This window comes from Chelmon rostratus, chromosome 20 (assembly GCF_017976325.1).
Source record: "Chelmon rostratus isolate fCheRos1 chromosome 20, fCheRos1.pri, whole genome shotgun sequence".
In the NCBI taxonomy this organism is placed as follows: Eukaryota; Metazoa; Chordata; class Actinopteri; order Chaetodontiformes; family Chaetodontidae; genus Chelmon; species Chelmon rostratus.
Genome location: NC_055677.1, coordinates 1875001 through 1896308, shown reverse-complemented (window position 1 = coordinate 1896308; position 21308 = coordinate 1875001). Strand labels below are relative to the sequence as shown.

At 45.8% G+C, this 21308-nt stretch overlaps 1 protein-coding gene and 2 non-coding genes across 5 annotated transcripts in view; 1 reads left to right on the top strand and 2 right to left on the bottom strand.

Annotated features, from left to right (window-relative positions):
* The window catches only part of unm_hu7910 (un-named hu7910), a 35801-nt gene extending 15375 nt beyond the window's left edge, over positions 1-20426 (top strand). For 2 of the 3 annotated variants that reach the window (XM_041960980.1, XM_041960982.1), the window contains 22 exons: positions 8047-8100; positions 8879-8980; positions 9282-9323; positions 10008-10043; positions 10401-10445; positions 11182-11211; positions 11323-11355; positions 11578-11613; positions 12318-12365; positions 12813-12911; positions 14273-14314; positions 14437-14522; positions 14789-14875; positions 15576-15726; positions 16228-16364; positions 16496-16594; positions 16804-16893; positions 18014-18151; positions 18233-18368; positions 18464-18555; positions 19131-19264; positions 19506-20426. In XM_041960980.1, coding sequence (XP_041816914.1) covers positions 8047-8100; positions 8879-8980; positions 9282-9323; positions 10008-10043; positions 10401-10445; positions 11182-11211; positions 11323-11355; positions 11578-11613; positions 12318-12365; positions 12813-12911; positions 14273-14314; positions 14437-14522; positions 14789-14875; positions 15576-15726; positions 16228-16364; positions 16496-16594; positions 16804-16893; positions 18014-18151; positions 18233-18368; positions 18464-18555; positions 19131-19264; positions 19506-19656 — 1868 coding nt within the window. In that variant the 3' untranslated portion in view covers positions 19657-20426. The remainder of the gene's footprint in view (positions 1-8046; positions 8101-8878; positions 8981-9281; positions 9324-10007; positions 10044-10400; positions 10446-11181; positions 11212-11322; positions 11356-11577; positions 11614-12317; positions 12366-12812; positions 12912-14272; positions 14315-14436; positions 14523-14788; positions 14876-15575; positions 15727-16227; positions 16365-16495; positions 16595-16803; positions 16894-18013; positions 18152-18232; positions 18369-18463; positions 18556-19130; positions 19265-19505) is intronic. The other variant, XM_041960981.1, reaches the window with a different exon arrangement.
* On the bottom strand, positions 13312-13385 carry trnai-aau. Its single transcript has one exon. It is a non-coding gene; the product is annotated as a tRNA-Ile (tRNA).
* On the bottom strand, positions 14158-14231 carry trnai-aau. Its single transcript has one exon. It is a non-coding gene; the product is annotated as a tRNA-Ile (tRNA).
* Positions 20427-21308: the final 882 nt, after the last annotated feature.

Genomic DNA, 21308 nt, shown 5'->3' with positions numbered 1-21308 from the left:
CAGTGTTTAGCTTAGCATTAGATAACATCAGGTGGTTCAGTTCTTCCATGGGCCTCAGTGGCTCATCAGGTGGTTTAGCAGCCTGCATGATGAGTCAACAGATGCATCAGTTATCAGTAAGTCAGTTCCATCCATTATTTCCATTCTTCGGGGTCAGGCGGGTTGGGGGAATATGATTTGTCATCCAGAAGAGACTTTTCTGCTTCTACTGATGTATCTGTCCTTTTAATATCTCTGGTTATAGTAGACATGGCCATATTGGTTTACAGTAATTTTAACTCTTTATTAATTATTAATTTCTCAATAGAATTTACAGAGACTTTCCTCTATTACAGCAAACCTTGCCATTGAGATATGACATTACAAACACCTTGGTTGAACATTACAAATCTGTGGAACTGGTTCAGTAGACTGTAGACCTGTTGCAGGTGCAGCTCACCTGGCCGCCAGGAAGTCACTACGTGAAGGCCTCTTGTTGGATGCTGCCGAGTGTGTCGTGGGAGCAGTGTGCTGTGCGTGGTGTGATGATTTGAGCTTTATTTTCAGCATGATGACCTTCAGTATCAATGAATTTGATGTGTGTGTCACCCTAGAAGACGAGACGTTAGAGGCCACTGATCAAGAGATAAAACTCCCAAAAGGTAGTCCTGATCGCCGTCTGTGGGCTTGTGTGTGACGTACTGTCTTTGAGTTAGTTTGTACCTACTGTACGATTAATCCTCTGTCAGGTCCATCTGACTGGAGATAAATATCCAGTATCTGATATCTAGCTGGAGCTCTTTGTTACCGCTGAGCTGTTGAACGCTGTGTAGAGATGAATCTGAGCTGACAGGCTGTTTGTTCTCCTCTGTGTTAGCAGAGACAGCTGCCGGAAACAACACAGCCAGAGGTACTTAAACCTGCCGCCTGCACGTCTCAGATACGCACCTGTCTTTATATTCTAAGGCATGGATTCTGCTTAACGGCTTCAAGTCCAGAGATGTGATTAGAAATCTCTAATTTGTTTTATATGACAAGATAGATAAGTTGTGTTTTACCATTACTGGCTTAAATCCTTCACCCATAAATCCATAAATAATTGATTTTAGATAAGACTTTGAACTTGTAGAGTTGGACAATATTACAGTATCCTCTGTGAAACAACTTGTTTATATCTGTACATATTAGACCATTGAGGTCAATGTCAATGAGACGGACTGTTTAATATATAGGATTGGCATATGATTTAATTTTTTTTCAGCAGTAAAGAAGTAGATTGATTGATCAGGCATTTATTGCTGAATTAGTCAAAAAGGGGATCTTTGCACATGTACTACACTGTGTACTACACATGTACTACACTGTGTATTACACATGTACTACACTGTGTATTACACATGCAGTGTGCTACACACATAACCAGCTAGAGGAGTTTCTCCATATTGCTCAGCACTGTTACCTATTTCTAAATTAATCAGTTTAATTAATAAGTTGATTGACAGAAAAAGTTACAGGTGACAGTTTTGATCAATGATAATATTTAAGCATATATCAATAATATTAGCTGTTCCAGTCAAATTTAGCTTTATTTGTTTCCTGAATGATTCTAACAACATTTGTTTTTTGATTGATCAACTTAATTCACTTAACGACGTCGCTCTTTGGTGTGCTGTAACAGAACAGACCATGTGATACGTGATGATGTCATGCCCCCTGACAATGATGTCACATCCATTTCTAACACCTCACCGGTTGCCGTGTGTTACCACGTTAACAAGTCAGTGTAGATGTTCGGTTCACGTGATGATCCACGATCCTTCAATCCAAACCTCAGACCGCCCTGTCCGAGGCTCCAGGCTGCGCTCCGCCCTCAGAGAGGAGCTGAGGATGATCCACGAGAAGATGGAGGCCAAGAGGATCGCTCGCATCGCCGTGGCCGAGATCAGGGCCTTCCTCGCTGAAGAGGAGGAGGAGAGGGAGGCCGCCTGGGTGCTGAAGATGAGGACACTGGAGGCTGCCCAAGAACAGCTGAGGAAGAGTGAGGCAGAGAGGGCTGAGAACGAGAGGATGGAGAAGGAGAGGATGGAGAAGATAGAGAAGGAGAGGATGGAGAGGGAGAGGATGGAGAAGATAGAGAAGGAGAGGATGGAGAGGGAGAGGGTGGAGAAGGAGAGGATGGAGAGAGAGAAGGCTGAGAAGGAGAGGATGGAGAAGATAGAGAAGGAGAGGATGGAGAGGGAGAGGATGGAGAAGATAGAGAGGGAGAGGATGGAGAGGGAGAGGGTGGAGAAGGAGAGGATGGAGAGAGAGAAGGCTGAGAAGGAGAGGATGGAGAAGATAGAGAAGGAGAGGATGGAGAGGGAGAAAGCGGAGAATGAGAGAATAGAGAGAGAGAAGGCTGAGAAGGAGAGGATGGAGAAGGAAAGGCTGGAAAGAGAGAAGGTGGAGAAGGAAAGGAAGGAAAGAGAGAAGGTGGAGAAGGAGAGGCTGGCGAGGGAAGCAAAGGAGAAAGCAGAGAAAGAGAGATTGGCTCGAGAGAAGGCAGAAAAAGAGAGACAAGAGATGGAGAGATTGGCCAAAGAGGAGAGAGAGCGAGAGAGGGCGGAGAAGGAAAAGATGGAGAGAGAGCGCCTGGCCAGGGAACAAGAGAGGGCAGCCAAGGAAAAGGCGGAGAGGGAACAAAAAGAGAAAGAAAGACTGGAAAGAGAGAGGGCTGAGAAGGAGCGCATCGCAAAAGAAAGAGAAAGAATAGCCAGAGAGAAGGAGAGAATGGAGAGAGAGAAGGCAGAGAAGGAACGATTAGAGAAGGAGAGACTTGAGAAGGAAAGGATTGCCAGAGAGAAAGCGGAAAAAGAAAAGCTGGAGAGGGAACGCATTGCAAAGGAGAGAGAGCGGATCGCCAGAGAAAGAGCAGAAAAAGAGCGGATCGCCAGAGAGAGAGCAGAAAAAGAGCGGATCGCCAGAGAGAGAGCAGAAAAAGAGCGGATCGCCAGAGAGAGAGCAGAAAAAGAGCGGATCGCCAGAGAGAGAGCAGAAAAAGAAAAGCTGGAGAAGGAACGCATCGCCAAGGAAAGGGAAAGACTCGAGAGAGAGAGACTGGAGAAGGAACGTGTTGCTAAGGAAAGAGAGAGAGTTGAGAGGGAGAGGATGGAGCGAGAGAGGGCTGAAAAGGAGCGAATGGCCAAAGAAAGAGCAGAAAAAGAAAAGCAAGAAAAAGAAAGAATCGCCAGGGAGAAAGAGAGAGCAGAAAAGGAAAGACTAGCCAGAGAGAAGGAAAGGATGGAGAGAGCAGCCAGAGAGAAGGAAGAGAGGGAGCGCATCGCCAGGGAAAGGGCAAGAATCGCTCAGGAGAAGGAGAGATTAGAGAAAGAAAAAGCAGAAAAAGAGAGACTGGAGAAGGAAAGGGCAGCGAGAGAGGAGAGGGAGAGGATGGAGAAAGAACGAATGGCGCAGGAGAGAGAGAGAATCACCCGGGAGAAGGAAAGAGCGGAACAGGTGAGGGTAGAGAAAGAGAGAGCAGCGAGGGAGACGTCTGAGCGCCGGCGGGCCGACAAGGAGAAGACAGCTCGAGAGAAGGAGCTGATGGAGCGGCAGAGGCTCGCCAGAGAAAACGCCGGTCAGGACAAGATGGAGGCGGAGAGGCGGAGAGAGGGGGAACACTTGGCTGCGGAGGTAGACACGAAGAAGACTCTCGAGAGGAAGCCGAACGCCTCGCAGCCGAAAGCCCCGGCAGCAGCGGAGAGGGGGGGTGTGTCGGCGGTCAGGAGAGAGAGGAGCGTGGTGGAGGAGAAGAAAAAATGATGCCGAGCTACTCTCTCACAAACGGTGCTAGGACTCTGATTGGCTGCTGGGTTAAAGGAAGCATGGGAGGGGGTGGAGTGAACCCTTCTCTCACAGTAAGGAGGTGGATTAAAGGAGGTTTTTGGGGATGGTATGTTTGCCGCTCAACGTCACAACAGAAGTTTTTCCTGCTTTGGTCAACTACAATATTTGCTGTGAAGTAAATAATCTTCTCAGCGTGGGCCTTAACGAGGCACCGCCTTTAATTTAGCATTATTTGTCCCTCACAGGGCGCCATCCTGCTAACTGTAAACAGCATCCTGAGTAAACTTAATAATGCAATTTGGGTATTTTCAACGACAGCTGTGTTTAGCTAGTTTAGCTACCTGATAAGATGGGCTAACGGCCCTCGCTAATCATGGATAAAAACATCCCACCGTTCATATCCAACACGTCCTCGTACCAAAACGAGTCGGTCGATCGGAGAGTAGCAGCGATCGGCGTGCCGGACCTTCGTTGTCACGTTTAAGTACATTACGTAAGTTAAAATAAGTCAACAGTGACTCACACTTCCTCCTTTGCTCCCGTCAAAATTACGACGACCACTAGAGGTCGCCACGCAACGATAAAACTAAATACGGCCATTATTAATAAAGTCTGTCTGCTCTTATCAGCCTGCTGGCTCAGACGACCTGTGCGGTCTGTGGTGAGGACGGGCCGCTCGTGTCAGTGGCGATCGCCGTTCTTACTGCGGTGTGTTGACCTGTAAACACGGAGATAAATCTGGGAAACTCTGAAATGTATCAGGCAGGAAAAAGGGATGATTCCCACAGGCAACAACCTCTTTGCTGTTCGTCTGTTAGAAGCGTCTTGCTTCAGTTTGCGTGTTGAGTTGATGAAACCGTAGAAAAACGTTTTAGCTGTGAGTTTTATTTTGGTGAAGAGAACATTTAAACGTTGAGAAGCAGAAGATTCAGCTGTGCAGCGCTGCATTTAGTGAAGTCTGAATGTGAGACGTTTGGAAACTCAGATCAAAACAGACAGAATGAAGTTTGAAGGGACAGAATAAAGTGACTGATCTGTACTGATCCAATATAATAATATAATTAAAGAGCATTGACCGTTAAAGGTCTGTTGTGTTCATGTGTTCCCTTCAGTCTGTGGCCTGTGATACCGTCTGAACCTGCAGGGCCGAATGTACCTGTCGCTCCGTCAGCGCTCTGTTTAGGGTCAGTTCATGTGTCGACATTAAACACTCGGACAGTTACTTATCTCTTCACAGCTCTGGTCATGTGGTAAACTCTCGAACTTTCTTAATCAGCCGTGCATATCGCTGTCATTTTATTGTCCGGGCTCATGTGTTTAGACTTCACTGTATTCAAACAGGCTCCAGTGTGTTATTTAAAACCTCATCAGTGTTGAAAAGGATGGAGGAATAAACTTTGAGCTGTGCTGTGAGTTTTTGCTCAGCTTCATCTGTTGCCTTGTGTTTTCATGTTGTTTTTTTTTCTTTATTTCTGTGCGATATGATCGCTCTTTGTGCACGGGAATGTTTGGTACCTCCACTGTTTAATTTGATGACGTTACCGAGGTTATGAGCATCATTTAATGTGAGGGGAAAAGTTCACTCCAAACAGCTGATCTGTGCTGTAGAGACATGTAGTAACTTTACATACATGTTTAAAGGATAACTTTGTTTTTTTACAACCTGGACCTTATTTGTAGCATTAAATACGACCATTTACTCCCCCAGACAACTTTGGTGGCATTTGGAGTCGTTTTGAAGAAATTAGCCCCAGAGGAGCGGCGCGTATATCCGTATAATGCGAGTACTCGGGGCATCCATGCGCAGCCTCTATATAACGCATAATCTGCAGAAACTCGTTCATATTCCAATATTTAGTTATGATATGCTGGTGCTATTCCCCTCTGAGCCCCTGGTGGCATGTTATCAACATCCGGCGTCTCTAGACAACTACCTCTGACGTGGATGATGTCATTACCGAAGCAGCCAGCCACAACACGGCTGACTCTGCGGTGGTCGGCTACGAATACGCAATAAAGAACCATAGCTGTGCCAAACTACAGCTAAACTAGCCGACCGCCGGCTCAGAGGGGAATAGCACCAGCATATCATAACTAAATATTGGAATATGAACGAGTCTCTGCAGATTATGCGTTATATAGAGGCTGCGCATGGAGGCCCTGAGTACTCGCATTATACTGATATACGCGCCGCTCCTCTGGGGCTAATTTCTTCAAAACGACTCCAAATGCCACCAAAGTTGTCTGGGTGAGTAAATGGTCGTATTTAATGCTACAAATAAGGTCCAGGTTGTAAAAAACCAAAGTTATCCTTTAACCGCAGCGCAGAGACTAACATGTTCGGCTCATCGTAGCTGTTAGCATCATACTGGCTTGGTTGCAGCAGTTTCTATCCGAGGCTTGATCACAGTTTTCTTGCTGTACATTGCACCGACTCTCTTTTCCTCAAAATGTGAGACTTTGATAAATAAATTGTGGTTTTCAAATCGAGGTATGTTTGTCTTCCTTCTTGGTGTCGCTCTTTAAAGAGCCACTGAGTGAGTAACGAACGTCACATCCTCCCTCCTCTATTCAGGACTATCTTTCTCCTCCACAGCTTCCTCCTCTGTTCGCTCTCACACTCTCTGCCCTGCTCTTATCGTCTCGTTTCCTTCCCAAACAATATCACCAGAGTTCTGTGACTCCTGGCCTCCTCGCCGCTGGCTCTGTGGCGTTTGAAGTTTGTTTTCCAACGTGAAATATAATAGAAAGTGTTTGGTTGATGAATTGATTGTTGAATTTTCTTCAGGGCACCGTTACACGTAGCTGTAAACCCACATCAGTTAGCAATATTTCTGGCATGTCATGCTGTTTTTATGTCTATCTGGTCATCTGTGATAAAATCCTGTTATGTTACAGAGCTCTGTGGGTGTGTGGGTTAACTGTATTTAAAGTAGTAGTAGTAAAAGTACTCATATGTAGTATGGGTATATCCATTTCAGAATAATATATATTATTGAATTTGAGTTGCTGATGCAGTAATTTGTACATCTTTTTTAATGTTGCAGCTGATAAAGTTACGTTTTACTATGTTTACTGCTGGTTAGCTGTGAATGTCACCAAGGGATCAATAAAGTTTTATCTTTATCCATAATTATACATCACAATGTATGTATGTATGTAACTTTGTACTACCAATCTGAATCTGCAAAGTAACTAAAGCTGTCAAGTAAAAAGTACCAGTTTGCCACTGAATTGTAGGCATGTAGAAGTATCAAGTTGCAGAAAATAGTACCACAAGTACTCGAGTAAATGTGCTCAGTGACAGACGTCGGAGGATTTCCCTTCAGGCTTCATTTCGTGTTCTTAGATCAGATACTTGGGAAAAAGCTCAGTTTAACATAGATGCAGTTTGGTATATTTATCGTATTTTCTGGACTATAAACCGCATCTGCATATAAGCCTCATCCGCTCTATTTTTAAAAAATAATTTAAAAATGATATACAAGCCGCATCCGCTCTACTAAAAAAAAAAAGATATGCAAGCCGCAGATATTGATGTTGTTAGATTAGATATTTACTACATGTACAGAACGATTCTGAACTGTAAATGTACATGTATGTACCTAAATAGATCCTTTCCTAACAGTGTCTTTTGACATGGCAGCAACTTTGCTGATTAAAACGGGACAGAACCAAGAGAAAATAACCCGTATTTATTTATCTTCATTTCCCCTGTGTGTGTTAGAAATCACGTCACTTTAACCATCTTCGCTGAAACCCACGAAGTCGTCTTCTTCAGTGTCGGAGTTGAACAGACTCAGCAGCTCTTCGTCACATCTGTCTCCATCAGTCTCGCTCTCCGTGTCACTGTCATCCTCCGGTGAGGTTGGCTCTGAAGGTGCGCCGCTCTCTTCGCGTAGCAGTCCAGCCTCTCTGAACGCGTTGGTAGTTGGAAGTAGCGTATTTTTCTTTGCATTTATTTTGTCCTAGTTTTGATTCTAATTCTAGTTAGAGCGCCCCTAGTGGTGGAAGAAAAATCCACAGAATAGCCGTACCTTTGTATGAGCCGCATGGTTCAAAACCTATGAAAAAAGTAGCGGCTTATAGTCCAGAAAGTACGGTAATTACTTTACATTTTATTTTGCTTTATACCCGAACTCCAGCAGACCTGCTGATAAAGAACATTATTAAAGCTGCACTCAGTGACTCTGATCTGTGGCACTGTCTCATTTCTGCACTTCAACTTCTAACACTGAACAGGCCTGAAAGAGCCAGAGACGCCACATGTGGGAGATTCACCTGAGCAGAAAGCAGGTGAGCGCGCGCGCACACACACACACACACACACACACACACACACACACACACAGTGACAGTGCTCCTCTGGCTCTGTGTGTTGTCTCCCAGACAAACGAGCTGACACTGACCTGATACCTGAGACACCACCCAGAAGGTGTTTCACCTCATTCCCACCTCTGAGTTCAGACCTGAGGGCGTGTCTGCCTCACCTGACCTCTGCTGAATGTAACTGATCCCAGGTCTGCGTCAGACAAGACCAAAAACTGTGTTATAGCAACAAAAGAGTGCTCCACCCTGCTTTCACAGCAGCAGCCGCCCAGTACACCCAGTCTCTCCTGTAGATCAGTATGGAGATCCAGCAGTTTGGATGATTGAAAGCATTCATGTCGTGTTTTTTTATGAAGCCACCCACAATTCGCCCCCCCTCGCACACCAACGGTGGCAGAGCTGCCATGCGAGGTGCACACCTAACCACTGGGACCAGTTGGGGTTCAATGTCTGGCTCAAGGACACTTCAGCAGGTGAACAGAAGAAGCTGAGGATTGAGACTACCCCCGCCCACAATTCATCACTCAAATAGTTCATGAACACAACATCCTCAAAAACCGAGGCTTTGGTGTAATCAGCTAATTGATAAGTTTACAAGGTTACAAGCCTGCTTATTAAAACTTGAGGACAAATTTACAAGTTATGAACGATGCACCGAGTCATTTGATTTAAAGCTTTAATGCAAATATCCCACCTGTGTCCTGTCGGCATGGTGACCCTCATCCTTCCTGCTTTGAAACAAAAGAAACCTCCGAGCCTGTGGTCGAAGCAACCAATCGTCAAGCTTCAGAGCCTCAGGGGGCGCAGCCAACAGAGGCCAGAACACCACCTGAGGAGACTGCATCAGGTGTGTGTGGTGTAGACTGTAAATCATGATGTACACCCCGGCCAATTAGACGTACAGTATTTTTTGCTTTTGTTCAGTTAAATAATAAAACTCAATTAATGCTGCTAAAATATAATGTAGTAAAAATACTTTACCACCCAGCAGTGAATCAGACAGGGAATCATAATGTGATCAGGATCAATTCATCGATGTCTTTTAGCATTTTAATGTCAATGAATCATTAATGTATTCATTTATAGATATTCAGTTTCAGCTGTAGTGGCCGATTTCTTGAATTCACTCTGTCAGTTTTATGTATCAGTTTCAGAGAGCGGCGGCTCACCTGTCCACCGTGATGATGGAGGTACGTATGACGTGAGTGGAGAAGCTCTTTTCTTTGCGTCTGTATTCATCGACACAGTCACAGGAGAGCGGAACACCTGAACCGGTTCCCTCTGGTGAGACGTCAGAGCAGCAGCTGAACTGTGTTTTAGATGCTGCAGCAGCGTGAGCGGCCGTGATGTTCGAATGCTCCTTTCTCCCCCCTTTTTGTGCTTCGGGTCATTTGCTTGTTGTTTGCGTGAGTGTCTGCTAGACTACATGGCCAAAACTCTGTGGACACCCCTGCTCACACGCTTCAGTGTCCTTTTGGTTTGGGTCTGGTCTCAGCCGTGTTCCTCCAGTGGCCGTCAAGGGAAATCTTAATGCCACAGCACGCAGTCCTCCATGCACAAAGCTGCTCCATCCAGCATCTTTGGGATCAGTGTGATCCAGATCCTTCCAGCAGATTCAACGTCTGCCGGACTGAAGCCAAACAGAAGGCTGTTATAGCAGCAGACTGATGTTTGGGTGTCCACATACTTTTGGCCATATTGTGTGTATATCAGACACTCTTTCATTGCATCTGTGTTTTTCTCTGCTGAATAATCTGCCTGTGATGTCTGAATGTTACCTGCCGCCTGCCTTCACTGTGATCCACCTGTGTGATCAGCCGGCATGTTGATGTCATGAAGGTAACACGGTTATTACCTGTCTGTGTCCGATCCAGTCTCTAGATCTCAGGATGTGGAGTCTGAAATCCAAGGTTGGTCCTGCAGTCACCGTGCTCTGCTTAGCGGATGCTGCACGGCGTGTTTGCATGTTGAATCAAGGCTTGGCCAATCAGCAGTTTTTGTTTCAACGTCAGTAATTATTGATCATTTTTAATCAGCTGTTGTTAAAGCTCGCCTTGCTGTAAAATTTTGAGACTTGCTTGCCCAGGCTGACGCTGAAGGGACATACAACGCTTCACGTTTCCTCTCTGTCTGCATCACCTGATGTTCAGTAACAGAAACATCCTGTTTATCTGCTGCAGGACTAACTATGACTGTCACACCCATCTGATTACATTACTCTGTGTGTGTGTGTGTGTGTGTTAACCTGTGTGTTTCGGTATCTCCAGCTGCTGTTCCTCTCCCTCCAGTGGTGGAAGATGACTTTGTGCCAGGTCAGTTAAACAAAGTCTTCTAACCTCTAATGATCATAAAGATGATGGTAAAAGATCAATAATTGAGCCGGTTCACACAGCATGATGAGACTTACAGGGTGAGAAACTGTCACATAAATTCAGAAAAAAGGAATAATTACTTTGCACGAGGTCTGCAGTGTCTCTCCGACACACAATATTATCACAACCCTGACTCCAAAGATGTGACGCTGTGTAAAACATAACTAAAACAGCACAAAGTCAATATATTTACTGTCTGAGCTCATCAGCTTCATTGATTTCTGTAAATATCTGCTGATTCTGAATCTGATGCAGCAACACGTTTCAAACCAGTTGTGACAGGAGCAACTAAAGACTGGGAAAGATGTGGAACGCTCCAAAAACACCTGTTTGGATCATTCCACAGGTAAACAGGCTGATTGGTAACAGGTGATAGCATCATGATTGAAAGGCTCAGTGGTTCACAGCGAGGATGGAGCGAGGGTCAACACTTTGTCAACACGTGATTGGATGAAGAGATTAATACCTGGACTCAGGAACACTTCAGGAAACTGTTGGTTTGGAAATGATTGATTCTGGTTTCGTTTAGTTTCAGAGTTCAGACTGTTTCAGAATCAGGGTTGTTCACGAGCGTCAGAATCTGTCTAACAAATGCTTTTCAGATGCAAACTTATATATATAAACTGTTACGAGTGCGTGATAAACTATGACAGACATCTACGTGTGTGTGTTACAGATGATCCTCGAGACAGCGCACGTCCCTACGGTGGGTGAAGTCTCGTCTTCTCCGTCCTCTGCTTTTACTGCTCGCTCGCGGTTGTCATTAGAAACGGCTGCCGCTGTGCTGATGGTTGTGTCTTTCTTCTCTTCATTTCAGAGGATCGGGCTGACGCCATAGACACAACTGGAGGTGAGACGTGCAGCCGTAGGGCGACGTGTGATCTGTTAGCCGCAGAAGCAGTCGAGACAGAAGTGACAGCAGCAGAATCTGACGTAGGGACTGCACAGTAAAGACGCAGTGACGCCGACGTCACGGATCAGACGTTTCAGTGTTGGTGTGTTTGGTACCAACAGCGGCAGTAAAGCTGCAGGTAAACAGTGAACTGCTGACGGTGTTTTCTATGTGTTGCAGTTCTGGTGGAGGAGCCGCTGCCAGAGGAGAGCGTGGGTGAGTCAAACACAGCGTCACGATGTGGCTCAGTTTGATGTGCTGTCTTGTTTCTTGCTTCTTGTTTGCTCTTCTGTTCAGTCGATGAAGAGTTCGACGTCTGTGAAATAGGCTCATTTGCACGGAGAATTGGCTTGGCTTGGCTAACATGAGTGTTGCCTTCGGACGAAGCCAGGCTAGCTGTTTCCCCCTGTTTCCAGTCTTTATGCTAAGCTAAGCTAACCAGCCAATGGCAGTAGCTTCATATTGATCATACAGACAGATTGTGACATTGATTTTCTAATTTAACTGTTGGATAGAAAGCAAGAACATTTATTTGTTTAATTCCGCATGTTATATTTTATTCTGTTTGCACATTTCACTTCCATATTTTATTGTTTATTGTTTAGTATATTTTATTGCCTTAGTATATTTTCATTCTGGTATATTTTTAATTGCTTTGCGAATATTTTTATTGCATGTTGGTTTATTTTATTTTATTGGAGTTATCTTAATTTTATTCTTTCTAGTCTTCTTATCTCTCTTACCATCTGTTCCTAACATGGGGGTTGCAATGAAAATTTCATTGACATGTGCAATGACAATAAAGACTCTTGAATCTTGAATCTTGAATCTGACAGTGACACCAGTCAGAATCGTTAGCCTTGATGTGTTTTTTCTTTTTCTGGATGGATCCATTTACCGTTCTTCTGTTTGTTCTGTAGTGGAGTCTGGACAAGACTTATCGAGCTCCAAACTCACACAGGAAGCAGGTACAGTACGAAGTTTATTGTTCACATTGGTCTGAAGTCCGGTTCAGGAAATCTAGAAAAAACTGCTGTTCCTGAACACACCTCTGCTGAAGTGAGAGGATTGCTTTTGGATGGAGTTGGTTTTGGTAGCTTTACAGTGACTGCACTGTTTGTCCGTCCATCCGTCACTTCATCCAGCTCCTCACTGAGTTTTTACATTCGATTCAGGATCTGAATTTCCCGAACAATCCTTGAGGAAAGCTGGAGAAAGAATTTTATAAAGTCTTTTGGAAAGTCCGTTTACATCAGTGACTGTTAACGAGTCACTTTGGAGACAAACCAGAAAACAGCATCAGTTAACTTGTAAGACAGAACATTCTGTCCTGGAAGTGCTCTGACTTTGTTCTGGAAAGTTCTGGACAAGTCCTGGAAATCATAAAACGTGCTGTATTGTTTATCTCCTGTCAGATCCAGTTGTAGAAGCAGAGAACCAGTCAGGACCACCAGTAGAACCAGTGGATACACAGAGTGAACCACCGGAGCCGGACAGTGGCTCAGAGGCCGAGGGTGAGCACACACAAACCGTTTATTAGCTGTTTTTTAATTTTTAATGACGCTAACGATGGAGACTTGTGTGTTGTGTGACGGTCAGTATCAGCTGATGATTAAAGGATGAATAAAGTTTATGGAGTTGTGGCTCATTTTCTCCTCAGTTTGAATGTGTTTTGTTGTGATACTCGGACACAGCTTGTAGGATGCTCTTAAAATAAAAAGCACTGTTTAGAAGATGCAGGCGGCTCTGTGCTGAGTCTTTGGGACAAAGAGCAGGTTGGCTTGCTTGTTTGGAGGCCGCAGGAATAAAATCGGTCTGTGGTGCTTCTGAGAAAGCCTCCGTCAGAGAGCTGGCAGGCAGACTCTGGAGTATTGAGAGAAAGGTGAACTTCCCATGGTTATGAGTTTGGAAAACTGGCCCGTACGGGGATCGAGCCCGCGACCTTGGCGTTATTAGCACCACGCTCTAACCAACTGAGCTAACCGGCCATGTAGATGCTGTCCAGTTCACCCACACTGCTGCTCATAAGTTGTGACTGTACATGGTTTCACCTTTAAGCACTGCTATAACGAGCAGCTGCACACACAAACTCTCATCAGAGCCCCTCCACCAGCAGCAGTAAAACACCACCTCCTGGTGGCCAGTAGTGAGATGACAGTTGTGCCATCTTTTCACCATCACAATTTTCGCCATATGTGTGAGTATTGACTTAAAAAAAAAAAGGTTTGGCCCATTCGGGGATCAATCCCACAACATCTATGACACCACTTATGGGGACCTTTCAACTCCAACGACTTCTATAAGACAGCCGGGTGCAGTGATGGAGCTTGATAACCCCAACAGGTCAAATAATTTGTCCACACAGATCATGATGACTGAGTTTACAAAGCCGTTTTGGCTCGTGCACCCACAGATATTTGAACACCGGAGTTTGTGGTCCGATGTAAACGTCTTCAGTCTTCAGTTTATTTCCAGTTATATCAGTCTTCTGTATATCAGAGGTTTTTAAATCAGGAGTGGTGGTCTGAGTTCTTTAAATTGCTAGATTTAGATAGATGGGCTTCTCATTGCAGAGCGTTGCCTAGTCCAAGTCCAGCTGCTCACCCTAACCCTAAAGCCCAGAGAGGTGGAGCTGGATTCCCGGTTTTCTGACCTGCAGAAGGTTCTGGTCTGGTTCTTTTGTGGGTGTCGTATGAAGCTTTTACAGCTTCACGTGCGAGGATCCAGACTTCACTGTTGAGGGTTGACACAAAAGCTGTATGGCCCGTACGGGGATCGAACCCGCGACCTTGGTGTTATTAGCACCACGCTCTAACCAACTGAGCTAACTGGCCATAAAGCCATTGACATTGACGCCTCCTCTCATGTGTCACAGGAGCAACACGGAAACAGAACGAAGAGAAGCTCAAAGAAAAAGGTAAACGCTGATTTAAACAAATGAACAATACAGATTTCTTGCAGTTTCACAGCATCTTACATTTTAATTCTCTGACGTTGTCTTTCTTTTTTTCTTCTATCATCTTTTTCTGTCTCCTCCAGCGAAGAAGAAGAAACCAAAACTGTTGAATAAGTTTGATAAAACCATTAAAGCAGAAATTGACTCTGCAGAAAAGCTTCGCAAGAAGGTAAAGACGTGACACAGCCGCCTGTCTGCCACACGCACCTACATTCAGTGTACATTTAGCTTCTTTTATTATCTTATATTACTACTTATATCACTTTCCAGACAGCAAACACAACACTTAAAATGTCCAGTTTCCCGTTCCTTAGAGAGAAATTAGTGAGGAAGAGTTGTCTGTTAGTTAAAATTGAAATGAGACACATGCATGTTTATAACTGATGTATTTGTTATTTCATTTACTTATTTATTCATCTGTCCTCTCTCGGTCAGGGTAAGCTGGAGGAGGCCTTAAGAGCGTTCGAGGCGCTGGTGCTGCTGCATCCACAGAGCCCCCGCGCTCGCTACGGAAAAGCCCAGGTACTGCAGCGCTGCACGGTGCTGTTACACTGCTGCACAGTGCTGTTAGGGTGCTGTACGGTGCTGTTAGGGTGCTGTACGGCGCTGCACGGTGCTGTTGCAGCGCTGCACGGCGCTGGTGCTGTTACAGCGCTGCACGGCGCTGCACGGTGCTGCACGGTGCTGTTGCAGCGCTGCACGGCGCTGCACGGTGCTGCACGGTGCTGTTGCAGCGCCCCCGCGCTCGCTACGGAAAAGCCCAGGTACTGCAGTGCTGCACGGTGCTGTTACACTGCTGCACGGTGCTGTTAGGGTGCTGTACGGCGCTGCACGGTGCTGTTGCAGCGCTGCACGGCGCTGGTGCTGTTACAGCGCTGCACGGTGCTGCACGGTGCTGCACGGTGCTGTTGCAGCACTGCACGGCGCTGCACGGTGCTGCACGGTGCTGTTGCAGCGCTGCACGGCGCTGCACGGCGCTGCACGGTGCTGCACGGTGCTGCACGGTGCTGTTGCAGCGCTGCACGGCGCTGCACGGTGCTGCACGGTGCTGTTGCAGCGCTGCACGGCGCTGGTGCTGTTACAGCGCTGCACGGTGCTGCACGGTGCTGCACGGCGCTGTTACAGTGCTGCACCGTGCTGCACTGTGCTGCACAGTACAGTGAATTGGTACTGCACTGATGCTGTATCAAAATGCTGTTACAGTAGTGTGTGTGTGTTGCAGGCGGAGGACGACCTGGCTGAGAAGCTGCGTAGCAACGACATGCTGCAGAGAGCCATTAACAGCTACAGAGAAGCTGCTGAGCTTCCTGATGTGACCTCTGACCTCCTGAGAGCGGCACTGAAGAGACGAGCTGAGAGACAGCAGTTCCTGGGTAACACAGATACTAACACCGCAGCTGCTACAAGCACCACCAGGAACACTGCTGCTTGCCCCGTTAGCTACACAACCCTCATTGAGACGCGCATCTCGTCACATAATGTGGTTCATGGCAGTTTATTCAGACATGAGAGCAACATGTTAAATTAGCGAGTCCGCCAACGAGATTCCTGTAACAACAGTGTTGAGTGAGTGAACAGCTGTTTGGAATCAGGAATTGAACCTGCAGCCTCGGCATCGTTAGCATCACGCGCTGACCAGCTGAGCTAACGTTAAGATGGTGGTGCCTCTGTGTACAGGAAGTGAGCAAAGAAGACGGTTGGGTTAAGGTTCTGTAGCATGCAGGGAGGCTACAGACTCATGTTTGACTATGTGATATAATTTATGAGATTATAAAATAATGCTGATGTTTTCAGGTTGTACTTGAGGTTCAGATCTTTTAACTGAAACACAAGAAGCTGAATTCACTCGTATTTGGTTTTCTCCTGCGTCTCAGGTCGGATGCGTGGATCTCTGGCGACTCTGGAGAGGATGACTCAGATCTTTCCGGAAGACATCGGCCTGAAGAACGACCTGGGCGTTGCCCATCTGTTGCTAGGAGACAACAAGGGCGCCAAAAAGGTGTATGAAGAGGTGTGTGTATGCCGTTAGCCTTACCGAACACAAGTCCTGTCATGTTTTATGAGTGGCGGGAGTTTGTAGGAGTTGACGCTGCTGTCTCGAAGCTGCTGATTGGTTGTCTGACCTCATCGCGTCACCTACAGGTCCTGGCAGTTTCCCCCGGCAACGGCTTCGCTAAAGTTCACTACGGCTTCATCCTGAAGTCCGAGAACAAGATAGCAGAGAGTATACCGTACCTGAGGGTAAGTAGACTTGTGAGGACTTTAATTCAGTACATTTACATGCACACAAGAAACCAGTTTACAATCAGGTTTTTCTAACCCCCCTCCCAGATTACAGAAACCAGTTTTCTTAAATGAATGACTTGTAAGAGATCAGATTTATTAGCCCCTAAACCTGTTTCTAACCTCAGCCCCACATCAGAAAATAATGCTGTTCTGTGTGTCTCCAGGAGGGTCTGGAGTCAGGCGAACCGGGGACGGATGACGGGCGTTTCTATTTCCACCTGGGCGACGCCCTGCAGAGGGTCGGAGACAAAAGTGTGAGTAACACACAGAAACACACACGTCGTGACTACGTACCTGGTGCATTCATCACCGCTGCTGAATGATGTGGAGTCATTGAAAACAGTTTTTAACAAAAAAAACTGCACTACTGTCTTCTGGCCACAAGGTGGTGTCAGAGCTCTGATGAGAACTTCATAGTAAACGTTCAGACTTTGCAGAGTTACCTCAGGTGAAACTTAAAAACAGACTCTCAGGTGTTTCTCCTTTATTGTAGACCCCCTGGACAAAATAATAGAAGCACAGATGCTTTTTTGACTTACAAAAAAAATAGCAGAACAGTAATTACTTTACTTGAAAGCAATCAGTGGAGATGTCTTTTAAAGGAGCAGTGTGGAGGAATCAAAATGATCTATTGGCAGAAATGACATATAATACTCTTGGTCATGTTTTCATTAGTGTATAATCACCTGCAAATAAGAATTGTGTTCTCTTAGAATGAGTTCTTTATATCTGCAGCCATCATAGATTCTCATACATCCCAGAAAGGGAGGGTGAGGCCAGGTGTAATCAGCTTTTTGCACTCTGCAACCTTACCACTAGAGGCCACTAAATCCTCCGCACTGGTCCTTTACAAACCTCGGTGGGAGGAGTAGAAACTGATGTTTATAATGGAGTTTAGTTTAGTTTAGTGTCACTTTGTGAATCCCTTAGGTCTGACATGTGGAATGGATTTCTTTCATCATGTTGCCGTCGTCTGTAGATCGTTGCAGTATTGTGACACCGTTGGTGGACCTGAGTAAAAAATTCTCCCGTGAAAAACAGTCCCATAGTGCAGAGAGACCAAGTGCCAGATTATAAACACACATCCAAGAGGAGGCGACGGAGGTCATGGATGTGGGAGAAGGACCGACTTTGAATGTCTGTCTACGAGCTGTGACTGACGGATCCTCCTCTGTCTACCTTTCCAGAGTTCTGTGAGCACTGACTGAACAAAAAGAACTGGCCCGTACGGGGATCGAACCCGTGACCGTCATGAGAGCATGTAATCAGGAATGATTACATGTTCTCATGACTGACTCGTCTGTGTCTGTGTTTCCTCATGACAGCCAGTTGTTTCCAGTATGAACCTGTCTCTCTCTCTGTCTGTCTCTCCAGGCCTATCACTGGTATGAGTTGGGTCACAAACGAGGCCATTTTGCCTCAGTGTGGCAGAGATCTCTGTACAACGTGGACGGACTGAAGGCCCAGCCCTGGTGGACGCCTAAAGAGACGGGATACACCAATCTGGTCAAGGTGAGGCGTTGCCGTGTGTTTGCATGTGTACGCTCAGGTTTTCTAAGACGTGTTGACCTGGAGCCGTGTGTGTGCCGTTAGACGTTAGAGAGGAACTGGAGGACGATCAGGGACGAGGCTCTGGCTGTGATGGACCAGAACACCAGATCGTTCGTACCTGAGGAGGAGAATCTGAGAGAGAAAGGAGAGTGGGGCCAGTACACACTCTGGCAACAAGGTACACACAGAAGAATAACTGATAATAAATATTAATAATCGTTAGCTGCAACCTTCATGAGGTTTAGCTGTATTTTGCGTTTTTTTTGTTTTTAGGGAAAAAAGCTGGAAATTCCTGTCAGGGCGTCCCAAAAACCTGCTCACTGCTGGAGAGGTTCCCTGAAGCTACAGGCTGCAAGAGAGGACAGGTATACACACACACACACACATGCATGCATGCATGCACGCACACACACACGCACACACATGCATGCACGCACACACACACGCACACACATGCACGCGCGCACACACACACACACACACACACACAGACTGTGTTAGCCCAAATAAAGAACCATATTTGTTGTCTGGAACTTGCATTTGAAGAAGTATCATCAGGAACAGACAAGTATGACTGTTCCTTTTGTACCAGCAGAACGCCGGCTGTTTAAGAGAGTGTTGCATTGTGGGTAGTTTGTTGCCTCGCTTTGTTAAACCGGCAGGAGTCGTCATTTTTCTGTAGTGGTTCACAGCTGGAGAAAACTGAAGCAGACTGTTAGATGTGTCCGTACGCAGATTTTAAGGATTTCAATGCTAAAAATATCCAAAAACTCAAACGATCAGCTTGAATCTAAAATCAAATCTGGGGGGCTTTTACCCTCTGAACCAGGACTGCTTAGAAGCACAACGGATCTGATTCTGCGGTCAGTTTTGGTGAAGATAATCTGATGTCGGCTGGTTTTAATCTTCTTATGTTTTTTTAATGCGTGTGTGTGTTCAGATCAAGTTCTCGGTCATGCAGCCAGGAACTCATGTGTGGCCTCATACCGGTCCCACTAACTGCCGACTGAGGATGCACCTCGGACTCGTCATCCCCAAGCAAGGCTGCAGGATCCGCTGCACCAACCAGACCAGGTACTGGACTCCTCTTCGAATTTCTTTCTCCTCTCATCTCTGCACATCTGGTTTCTCGTCCTCTCCTTGTTATTTCTCCTCATTTCTCTCTTCATCAGAACTGGTTTGGACCGCACAGGACTTGAACCCACAACCTTAGTGTTATTAGCGCCACATGCTAACCAGCTGAGCTCATCAGCTGCGGGGACTCCGTGAAAACCCACTGCTAACCTCTCGTTCTTCTTCATGTGCCGTCTCGCAGGGAATGGGAGGAGGGTAAAGTCCTCATCTTCGACGACTCCTTCGAGCACGAGGTTTGGCAGGACGCCGACAGTTACCGCCTCATCTTCATCGTGGACGTTTGGCACCCGGAGTTAACGGCGTACCAGCGCCAGACCCTGAGCCCCATTTAGATCAACCCGACCACGCCCGAGGACCAGGGACAGGCGGATGAACCCGGACCCGGTAAGAACAGCTGATTCTTCTTCTGTGGATAAAATGCTAAAAACACTGACGAGTCGCACGAACCTGAGAAGAATCCGAAGTTCGACCGACGGACTGACCGGTGATTATTGTTGCTTTTTTTTGTGGATAAACTACTAAACTTGTGGAAGACTGTGGAAGAATCAAACCGTCAGACTGAAGGATGGAAAAGACAAACAAAGTTACTACTGACTTTACGACCTTTCACCAAAAAACAAACGGTACCTGTCTCACCTGAGCGACCCGGGTTCCCCCTGCTCAGACCGGGTTCAGGGGTGATCTTCTGATGGATTTCAACATGTATTTTCTAGATCTGGAAATGTTTTGGATGTCATCTGCAGGAGTGTTTTTCTGAATGTAGAGATGTTACTGAGCCTCACACCAAAACCAGCCCTCTGGTGCTTCATGCCTTCATGTCAGTGTTTGGAGCTGACTCGTTAAAACACTAAAACGCAGAGCAGATCGAGGGAATCTCCCTCACGACACTTTAAGAAGTCTCACCTCAGTTGTGACGAAGTTGTGGAAATGTTGTCGTTCATGAAACAAGAAGCCTTAATTTTAGCTCGACCACTATGCATTTCTTCAGTTTATCCAGCCGTGTTTTTAGCTTCACTTTTTCATCACTTTTGCACAGTAACAAGGAAACACAAGATGTTGTGAAAGATGATTTATATTTATACTAAAAATAAAAAAAATGCTGAAAAAAACAAAACCGCAAAAGAAAGCGTGTGTTTGCTTCTTTGAGAGTGTTTTCATGGTCGGGAAAACGTGATGATATTATAATGTTCAGTGATGTTTTACTTTACGTATTTTGGAGAAGTTACCCTCTCTCTCTTTAGGTGTGTGTGTTTGCATGTGGATGTGTGTGTGTATTGGAGTCTGCCTCAGCCACGCTGTTCCCAGGATGCCATGCGGCAGAAGCTGATTGAGGTTTGGTTTTCCTGACTCCTTCCACCTGCGCCGAGGAGCTGAACCACCAATCAGGAGCCACCTGGAAGGATAAAGAGCCAGCAGGCCAGCGTCCAGGGGCAAGCTGTCGGCTCTGCTCGTGTGCCTCTTTTGTGACTGTCAAACTCTGTAAATTTACTGAGGCACTAGTTTTGCCACTTGTTAGCCACTGCAAGTTGTTGAGTGCTGTTAGTGTGTTTCTGTAATTACTTTGCATTAGTTCATTGTTTTATTGTCTTGATCTTTTGTTGTTTTGTTTTGCCTATATTGTAACTATTTTAACTCTAGGTTAGAGTCTCTTTTTGTTTGCGTTTTACAGCACTCATCAGTCCTTAGTTGCCTGTTTGTAATCAAAAACTTACTTTTGTTAATAAATAGCTTTACTTTACCCTCATTACACCTGGGTTTATGTTACTTCCCTTCCCCCTGGCGAGCTGGTTGTAACAATGTTACACAGATGTCATCTCTGAGTGTGAAACCAGCTTCGTGGTCACACTTTAAACCAGAGACTCAACAAATTCAGTTAATGTTGTCGACTCTGTTGTGTCTCACATAGATTTTCAAATAAATCACAGAGTCAGATGGATTCTGTGAAGTATTCAGATCCTTTACTGCAGTAAAACACTGTAAAAAT